The sequence below is a fragment of the Lactuca sativa genome, chromosome 3, assembly GCF_002870075.4.
Source record: "Lactuca sativa cultivar Salinas chromosome 3, Lsat_Salinas_v11, whole genome shotgun sequence".
NCBI lineage: Eukaryota > Viridiplantae > Streptophyta > Magnoliopsida > Asterales > Asteraceae > Lactuca > Lactuca sativa.
This window is the reverse complement of record NC_056625.2, coordinates 130,166,030-130,176,108: the sequence shown is the minus strand read 5'-3', so window position 1 is coordinate 130,176,108 and position 10,079 is coordinate 130,166,030. Positions and strand designations below refer to the sequence as shown.

The window sequence follows — 10,079 nt, the reverse complement described above, 5'->3', positions numbered from 1 at the left end:
GGAAGATTGAGTTGTTGTTAATGTAGTTAGTTGTATAATTTGTATTAACTTGGTTTTAATTAGTTAACCGTGTGATAATGAGTTTATAACCTAATACTATCAATTTTGAAACAGTGTTTCTCGATGAAACTAATAGCATATTATATATTGCTTAAAAGGGAAGGTATGGAAGATTAAACGGTATAGTTTGTATTAATGGTTTATGTTATCAATATATATAATAGAACTACACCTTGTTTTATTGGTAACGAATCCTGCTTCAAGTGATGGCATTTCTGGTGAATAGCATATGCTTCTAGAAATAAAAGGAAAAGAAATGACTAGTTAAGAATCGCAGCAAATGAAGAAGGATATGATGGTGTTGTAAAAGTTGGAGGAATCATTTGTCGGCATTGTTTCCATGGCCAAATGATTTTGAGTACCCCACGAATGTCGTCCATCCATCAATCATGGGCCAAAAGAAATGCATACTCCTCCCTTTCCCCATAAAACATAAAGAATCTTGATTTTGGTTAGACATTCCAAGATTTTATGCGCGACTTTTCCAGGAGAATGAGTCATAAACATAATTATCCACTTGACTAAGGATTAAAAAAACTAATCAATCTTGTCATCATTATTACAATTATTGATTAGGTTATTTCGACTATATAAAAATATATATTTGTTGGATGGACATCTAGTGTAAGCAAAAGTGTTAGGTATTCTAGAAAAAAGGATAATTTAACTAATATTTCATATTACATAAAATACGGTTTGTACTTTGTATCAACCAATTAAATTTTTTTTGCAAACGATCAAGTCCATACGTTTTCTTTTCTTCTTTAATATACACACCTTTGATGTGCTTGTACCTAAATTCTATATATATGCCAATTATAAGTTAGACACTTTATTTTTTTCTTTATAAAATAGCATATCTTATCATTTATACTCAAAGAGTATATTCGATATATAGCTAGTATGAAAGTGTACTGAATCAAAATAAAGAGTAATCTTGAAGTTTGCTTTGATTCTTGTTTGTTATTGCTCTAAAAGGTCAACCTATGTATAGTAAGAATTATAACTTTTTCTTTTTCTTTTTCTTGTTCATTTATTATTTTCTTGACCATCTTAATTAATTCCACTCCACAGACCATATTCCATATTCTACGGATTCATTCATCTCGTTTTAAAGCACCATCATACCTTCCAACACCCCACACCGCCTCACCAATTATTTCCCTTCATAATATCTTCGATTGGATTCCTCTTCTTCATATACACATCCATCATCAATTCATTCATAAATTCGACAATCAGATGGGGTTTGATGGTCTTTCTGACGAAGGTCTTGCCTTAGGACTAAGCCTTAACTCATCGCCATCAATGGTCAAACCCAACTCCGTGGGTTCCACAAAGCTGCCGTGGGTGACGGAGACCATGGCGAGTTTTGAGCCGTCGTTAACATTAGGTCTTTCGGGAGATGGTAATAAGAAAGTTGTGGTAGGAGGAGGTGGTGATGATCATGGTGGTTTGTGTCGGCAGGATAGTACGGTAATCAGTGGTGGAGGTTCTTCATTTTCGAACGTGAGTGTGAAGAGGGAGAGAGAGGTTGGGAGTGAAGAATCGGAGAGAGTTTCAAATGATAATAATTATTCACGAGTGATGAGCACAACAAGTGTTGATGATGTTGAAGATGATGATGGTAGTATTAATGGTAGGAAGAAACTTAGACTCACGAAACCACAGTCCGCTCTTCTTGAAGAAGCCTTCAAACTTCATAGCTCTTTAAACCCTGTATGTGTAACCCTACTCTCTCTCTCTCTCTCTCTCTCTCTCTCTCTCTCTCTCTCTCTCTCTCTCTCTCTCTCTCTCTCTCTCTCTCTCTCTCTCTCTCTCTCTCTCTCTCTCTGTAACGCATACAATACCCTAGTTCAATTCTTAATTATGATTAATAATGAAACCTAATGATGATTAGTGTTGAATATTAGCAGAAACAAAAGCAAGAACTAGCAAGAGAGCTAAAGCTGAGGCCCAGGCAAGTTGAAGTTTGGTTCCAAAATCGAAGAGCCAGGTATTAATCTTGCCTTTGATTCTTTACATGATTAAACTGAGTTGAGAATATTTTTAAATTTTCTTGAACAAGATTTGCTTTGGTTGATCTTAATCCACATGTACCTTTATGATTTAGATTTGTAACCTTTTGACTGATCGAACAAGTTTCAATTACCAAAGCTAGCATATTTAAAATGATTTTTTTCTTTTTTTTTTAATTTTATCTAAAAAGAATGATTTATAAATCTATAAATGACCACGAAATAAATGATAATAAGAGTTTTGAGATTTTAGATGACCCACAAAAAGATTTTGTTTCTTTCCTTTTATTTTTTAGTAATTTATGTTTAATGCATTTTTGTCGAATTTAGATAAGAAATAAAAATATGGATCATGTTTATATGTTGGGTGTATATCATGTTCTCCTCTTCGTTCTTTCTGTTTTCTAACAAAGTATTGTGTCATGAATATATATTTTAGTAACTGTACATCACAAGTAATTTACCAAAATCCACATACGAGGTGATAAAACTTTTTGATTGAATGATATACAAATACCAACTTATTTTGAACAAAATGGGCATATATTATGGATGCTTTATCATTGTTTCCATTGTGTTATTTGTCTTGTTTCTCCTTTAAGAAAAAAGAAAAAAAAATAATAGTATATGATAAAAATATGCCATGATGATTGAGGTAGCAACAACAGACCAAAAATATTTATGTGGGCTCTTTTTGTCTCCAGTTGATTGCAATATATAACTATAAATTATTCGCAACACTATTGCTACCTTTCAACATACGCCATTAATCATAAATTCTTGAGAATATTAATTCAAAATAAATACATTAACAAACTTTAATCGGATAACGATAAACTTTATTTGACTAATAAATGGAGTTTCTGATTATGTTTGCGTCTTGAATTAAAAGGACGAAGCTGAAGCAAACCGAAATGGACTTTGAACACTTGAAGAAATGTTGCGAGACGTTAAGGGATGATAACCGAAGACTCCATAAAGAGCTTCAAGAACTAAAAGCACTCAAGTCATCGCAACCCTTTTACATGCAACTGCCGGCCGCCACCCTAACCATGTGTCCGTCATGTGAAAGGATCGGAGACACCAAATCCTCCGCAGTCAAGAACCCTTTTAATATGGCTGCGAAACCACACTACTTTAACTCCTTCACTAATCCGTCGGCTGCCTGTTGATTAAATTTCATGTGTGGTTATCTAGTCATACACAAATATATATAGTTTGAATATATATATAAAGAATGTTACTTAAATCTTCCATGCATAACCCTACCTTTTTTAGAGTCAAGGGTTTGGCTTGAATTGATTAGTGTATGTTATTTCGGTAGAAAATTATTAGAATTTTCTACTTTTTTTTTTTTGCTTTTTTTTCTTTGTGAGGTTTTCTGTGAGTAAAAAATAGCTAGCATTTGTCGATGAAATGAATAACATGTCTACTATTATGTATTTATTTATCCAACACATCTTACATCACTACCTCAGTTGTGAACTATTGTTATGACCTCGGTCTAGAATTTTTTAGAATATCGGTTAACGTTGAAACTCGATTATAATTTTATTATGTAATACGTCGACAGTTGTGAATTATAATTGTTTAGTTGGATGTATGCTCGAAGTGGAAGCTGTCCAAATTGGTTGATTTGAATTCATGCCCTTATGCGGCTATATCTTCGATATAGTTCCAATTTTTTCGACTACTTTAATTTGTTCTTGGTTCTTTGAATAATGTTTTGCTGTTATGAACAAATAGACATATCTAAAAAATTTGTTAATTGGATATCAATTGAATAATATTGTTGTGAAGAGTAACGACATAGCTAACACTTATTTTTCAACATTTTTGTAGCTTCTTCCTTATTTGTAAATTAATTAGGTACACTTTTTAAATGCAATTAAGAAATCTAAAACTTTTATATTGTATAACATGAATGGACACAAAAAAAACAGGGCCGGGTATACGTGTAGTTTTGTTAATTATATAATAATTGCCTTTTGGTAGTAACTTTATTGATTTTGAATGTAGAAATTACTTAAAATGTGAAAGCGTCTTCATATTCTTTTATTCTTGATAAATCAACCTGGCTTTTCAATTACATATTTCTCGATAATTACAGAGTTGACCCAATAGTAATTCTAGACGGTTCTCAAAACCTGTACTAAAAGAACAAGGGGAGGAAGTATTTGGTCGTTTAGTAGGTGAGTTGGTGGGAAGGTCTACTAAATACCATCCTATACCACATTATTCTTCTATTCAATATAGGAAACAAGGTTTCACTAAATTAATTTCTAATAGTAGGATATTAAGAATTGTACAAAATAGTTATACAGTATAATATTATATGTACGAATATATATTACATGAGTTCGACACGTAACTATGATAATCAATGTATGGTTTGTACAAGAAAGAAAGTGAAGATAGAAAATGATAATGATAGTGACAATAATGGATTGTCTTTTCATCTTCTACGAAAGACAATTATGTGAAACAGTATATTAACTTTTAGTAAAATAGTAGGTGTATATTTTCAAACTAATACTAGTTTCTTAAAAGAAGCATGGCACCACACAATGATTGAAACTTTACAACTCATGCACGAATGCATAATTTAAAACCTTTCAATCTTGCATATTCTTATTGACAATAATGGGAAATATATACAAAAAAAAAATTACAAGAGATACAGCTACAGTTGAGGTGATAATTAAGGAGATATACATACAAAAAAGAGGGAAAAGTTAAAGACGAGACAGGAAAATATATTTTTACCTTTACTCCACATTAAGTTGGTGCAAGGTCACGAATTTTCAGCTTTCCGAGCAGAAAACGAAAGTGTTATGTGGCTTAATTGGTATAGATGTCGGAAACTTGCTTTGTGGTGTCAGCAAAAGTCTTGATCTAATTGGCATCACGTCACTCTCCTACAAAACGAGAGACTATTTCATTGTCTTTAGTTTGCTAATAAAATGGTAGATTGTTGGCGATGTCTCAAATTGTTGGATTGTCACCGTGAAGAAACGTAGGCTCAGTAAGGGTGTATCTTGATCATGTAGTAACCATCAATTCCATAAAAGTCACATTCACCATAGTGACCATTGTTAAATATCGAGCGTCTACATATCGTTTTTTGTTCGTCAGGACTAATTTGTAAAATCCATTTTTAAATTTATATGTGGATTACACCAATGTGATGAACTATTAGGTAAATGGTTAAGTGCACCCAATCTTGGTAAGACTAGGGTTGCCAAACACTAGGGAAAAATATGATAATCTGTTAAAGTAAATACAACTAAATTAAAAGAGGGAAATTGTTGAACTCTAAACTAAATATAACTTAAAATGAAACTAAGATGGAAAGTTGATTTGGAAACAGATAACTAAAGGTGCTTCTACCTAAAGGTGCTTCTACCTAGACTCGATTGTACGCTTCAATTGTGGTTGATCACTACAAGAATAACCATCTGCACCGACGATATCTATACAGACGAGATATGTCGTCGGTAAAGGTCTACCTGTCCCGACAGTCGTCGGTACAGAGTTGACCAACTTGCTTTGACCTGCAACTCTATGCCGACGACATATTGTCTAAATAAGGTAGGCGGGAATGAAAATTTTGCTGTTGTCTAAAAACATTGTTTTCCGCTGATAAAAGTCTTCGTCGTTGCAATACAACAAAACGACATCTATGTTCCGGATATGTTTTCCGCTGATAAATCTCTTCGTCGTTGCTTCTCTCTCGTTCTCAATCTCATCTAAATTAGCTACGGCACAAAAGGATATCGCATTTGAATTTCACGAACAACTCAAGGATTGTAGCTAGGGAATCAGCTTGTGATAGGAATTCCTGAGATGCAATTTGTTAGTGATAAACTATGCTCAGCGTGTGAAAAGGGGAAGAAAACCAATTCGTAGTTTAAACCAAAGTTGTAACGCTTGATTCCTGGTACTCATTTAAATTATGAATTATTCATTTTTACAGAGAAACTCGATGAATTGGAAGCCCCAAACTTGTCGAGTAGAGATTGTCGTAACCACGTGATTTAAGTGACCTACTCGACGAGTTGAGAGGCCTTAACTCGACGAGTAGATCGGTTAGGATGAAACCCTAATTTCCAGGGTTTTGCACCGTACTTAAAGGAGTTAGTCATTTCCCTTACCCTCTCATCAGCCTCCCTAAAACCCTAAATCACATTATGAGCTCTTTGGTGAGAAACTTGATGTTTTGAGTGGATTTGTGTGTGTTTTTCTACTTGGTAAAGCAGTTGGAAGAACTTGAAGTCATCAAGATTGAGGAGAAGCACTAAATTTGGGATCTCGTCCATCTTTGGCAACTTTCTAAGGTAAAAAGACCTTAACTTGGTGATTCATAGCTTAGATCTCTTTTAGATTTGCTTTATGGGTCTTTTTGACACCATTGTGGGAAACATGATACCCTTCATAGATCATATGCTAAGGATTCCCATTTTCCAGTCATATTTGGCCCTTAGATTCATAAAAATGGTCTTAAACCTGTTCTTGTCCAAGAAAATACCATGTCCATGGAAGTAGGTTGTTGTATCTCGAGTTTGGGTCCATTTGAGGCATGCAAAGCCATCAAGTTGTCAACATTACAAAAATAGATTATGGAAACAATATGGATCTGTATTCTGGAACCTTAGATCTGAGGAAATGGATGAATAGACTAGAAATGCAAGGGACTCGGCGAGTTCATAGAGTAACTTAACGTGTTTGGTCGAACATTCCCGATTATGTTCATGGAACTCAGCGAGTCCACAAGGGAACTCGATGAGTTGTACTAGGAAGTTTCGTGTAACGACCCAAAAATCAAGGATAAAATTTTCATTTTTAATATCGCTAAAACGTTGATACCATTTATTCTAAACAATTCAAATCATCATTAAGTAAAACATTTATCAGAGTTCATCCCAAAATCATTCATTGCGGAAATCATAGGTGTGTGCATTGCGATAAATCCGAGCCCTTCCTTTCCCAAACGATGATACATGAAACCATAAATAAAACCCATAAGCACGAAGCCTAGTGAGTTTCCCAGAGCATACCCCACACAACAACCACATAACATGCAAGCTATAAAAGCTACCTCTACCACACACACTTGTCAATCAACTATAAAGCTACCTCTACCACATAACACATATTAACTAGCTATAAAGCTATCTTTACCATTAGCCACAATGCTATCTTTACCCTTAGCCATACAGGTTATCTCTACCACTAGCCGTACAGGCTATCTCTACCATTAGCCATACAAGCTATCTCTACGCTTAGCCATAGAGGCTATCTCTACCAATAGCTATACAGGCTATCTCTACCCTTAGCCATACATGCTATCTCTACCATTAGCCATACAAGTTATCTCTACCACATATCAATGCATAACCATGCCACATACCTCTACACAACAAGTATACCAACTATAATAAAATGGGTCGGCCTTGGTGCCTTAGACCCATTGGTATGGTGAGAAAACTCACCTCGAATGCAGAAGCTTCCTGAAGAAATCCTTAGTTGTTGCCTTGACAACTTCCTGTCCAACAATGCCAAAATAGTATACCCAATTAGCAACTAGGGCCCATACCATAACCCTTAATCCATGCATGGGGGTAAGATGACCATTTTACCCCTGGCCCAATATGATCCAAAACTAAGGCCCAATCCTCAAAATAAAATCCAACACTAGGTAGGCTTTCCAAGCCCACTAGTGGTCCACTAATGGCCCAACTTGCTCAATTGGGCCCAATCCCTATAATGGGTCTTACCCTAATCCCAAACATGTTCCTGGCACATATCATCTGACTTCTGATGGCCCACTAAGGCCCAAAGAGCCAAAAACCCTTTCATGGCCCAAACTGAGGCCCAAAACAGCCCAAACCCATATCTGATGAGTACGCTGGGCTTACTCCTATGTACGCCAAGCGTACAAGCCAAATGGTGAGTACGTTGGGCGTACCTACACATACGCTTAGCGTAATCCCCCTATTAAGTCACTTTCCCATTAAGTACTTAATACTTTACACCGGAAGCTACAATTACAGATCCATGACCTTATTAACGTCTTAAACCATAAAGCTACTTACTTGATGGCTTTCTATGACCCACATAAGCTCATACTCCCAAAATGACAATCTATTTCCATGGAAATGGTTTTAACTCATGCATGAACCCATTAGGACATCAAAGGTGGCAACTTTTGGCCTTAGGGACTCATTTAGAACTGAGAGGACCAACTCTGAGTCCTAGAAATCGGATTGAACCACAAAGCTTCAACCTTTGGAACAAAATGTTCACAAAACCCAATTTAAGAGATCTAAAGGGATATTCATCAAGTTGATGACTTTATACTTTGAAAAGATTTGTAGAGAAGCAACAATCCCAAATCTGAACTTTCTCCTTTGCACCAACACCTTGCCTTGACGTTTGCTTCTTTGAACAGTGGATTCAAATCACCAAAATGCTTTTCACCAAGCCTTCCAAGCTTCAAGAACTCTCAAAGAGGATTAGGGTTTCGTCCAGACTGCCTAAGGGTGAGAAGGAGGCTGATCCTAGAGGGTATAACGTTCTTTATATTGTTGCCCACCCTAAAAATTTGGGTTTATAGACTTTGGGCGTACCTCTCTTATGTTGGGCATACGTCTCCAATACCCGCGACTCCTCATCCCCTCTACGATGGGCGTACCCCAGCTTACGCTGGGCGTACTCATGCTGGCCACCTTCCTTGCCACTTTTCTCTATTAAGGACCAATAATGCCAATACCGTCAATGTACTATAACGTCTTCATTCTAATTCCGTTTCCTACGAACTTCGTATCCATGAAAAGGTGGCGGGAAGCCCTACACTCCCCTTGACACCTCCAAACCTAAAACCTTTCGGATAATCCCGGGACCCATAAACGACCGAATCGCCCCTACCCCTTTGGCTTTCGAGGCCCCAACCGAATAATTTCAAAGAGGGCGTTAGAGCCCTCCCCCACTTAAACCAGACTTCGTCCCCGAAGTCATGCATCACGATTACCGACATACCAGACTATCTGAACGCCACGACCACAAACCCGGGGATGCTCTAATCTTCCTAAGGCAATCATAACCAACCTTCGCGGGTTCCAGAATCCGAAAATGAACGAGTTCCTTGCAACCTGATCGCGTCTATTCCATTTGGAGCCCAAAGCCTCAAAATGGTCTGCCTCCCTGACAGACTACTCACAACGAATCATCCTCAAACCGATTCCTTGAGAGACCGGCCTAGATAGAATACTTCCCACTCGTGATACCCTGAGGCTTCTTAAAGAACCAAAATTCACCGTCCAACTGCGACTACTGAATAGCCCACAATTCCGTTCATAGGCTCCAATTCATTGAAGTCGTTCCTACTCCTCTTGCTGCCATTTGGCTGTTTCCTTGGAGAATACATGGGGACCTTCCTAGTCCCAACCTGTCTGTTAACTGATTGGAACACCGTACACCTACCCGATTGCTGAGCTAAAAACACCCTCAGCAGTTTCCTGTGACATCCGGAGAATACCTTGTCTATCCAAATTGCCCTATCTCCTTCAAGCCATTTGATCCATCCGATTGAGATAGACTTTCAACCGGTAGACATACAACACTCCCAGCTAAGCTCAACTATTGACTGGACCCTACCTGGTCCCCTCCTCCTAATCCTGTTATGGTGTTAAGAAGACGCGATCCAAAAGTTGGGGAGTTTCCCGAACTCCCATCCCTTGCTATCATATATTCAGTTGGCCCCGAGTGACTCTCCTCCACTTAGATTCAACTAGATCCGCTCGGCTCACGACTATTGAAGGATTTCCCAAACCCTTTTCCATCCAATTGACAGTCTGCTGACGGCCAGCGACTAATAGGGCTAGGGCTCGACGAATAAGCCCTCCAAAACAATACAATTCCTGAAAACCGGCTAACACTTCTTGAATCCCAACAATGGCAATGACTCTAGCTGTTCAAACTGATATCACCCTCAGATCTCAG

General features: G+C 37.2%; 1 protein-coding gene across 3 annotated transcripts; it reads left to right on the top strand.

Moving 5' to 3' along the window:
- Window positions 1–908: 908 nt before the first annotated feature.
- LOC111912963 (homeobox-leucine zipper protein HAT22) lies at window positions 909–3,550 on the top strand. Of its 3 annotated transcripts, XM_023908685.3 has the most exons (4): window positions 909–1,053; window positions 1,135–1,779; window positions 1,974–2,056; window positions 2,971–3,550. In XM_023908685.3, the coding sequence occupies exons 2-4, from the start codon at window positions 1,303–1,305 to the stop codon at window positions 3,248–3,250; spliced, it is 840 nt and encodes a 279-aa protein (XP_023764453.1). In that variant the 5' UTR covers window positions 909–1,053; window positions 1,135–1,302; the 3' UTR covers window positions 3,251–3,550. The 3 variants fall into 3 exon arrangements, with proteins under 3 accessions (XP_023764453.1, XP_023764452.1, XP_023764454.1); XM_023908684.3 differs by having other exon boundaries at window positions 961–1,779; XM_023908686.3 differs by having other exon boundaries at window positions 975–1,779; window positions 1,977–2,056.
- The last annotated feature ends 6,529 nt before the right edge of the window (window positions 3,551–10,079 follow it).

Excerpts from the sequence above, each read along its gene's own strand:
- LOC111912963 (XM_023908685.3), top strand. The coding sequence starts at position 1,303 with ATGGGGTTTGATGGTCTTTCTGACGAAGGTCTTGCCTTAGGACTAAGC. Across the intron at positions 1,780-1,973 it reads TTCATAGCTCTTTAAACCCT|CAGAAACAAAAGCAAGAACT; the intron begins GTATGTGTAACC and ends GTTGAATATTAG. Across the intron at positions 2,057-2,970 it reads TTCCAAAATCGAAGAGCCAG|GACGAAGCTGAAGCAAACCG; the intron begins GTATTAATCTTG and ends TTGAATTAAAAG.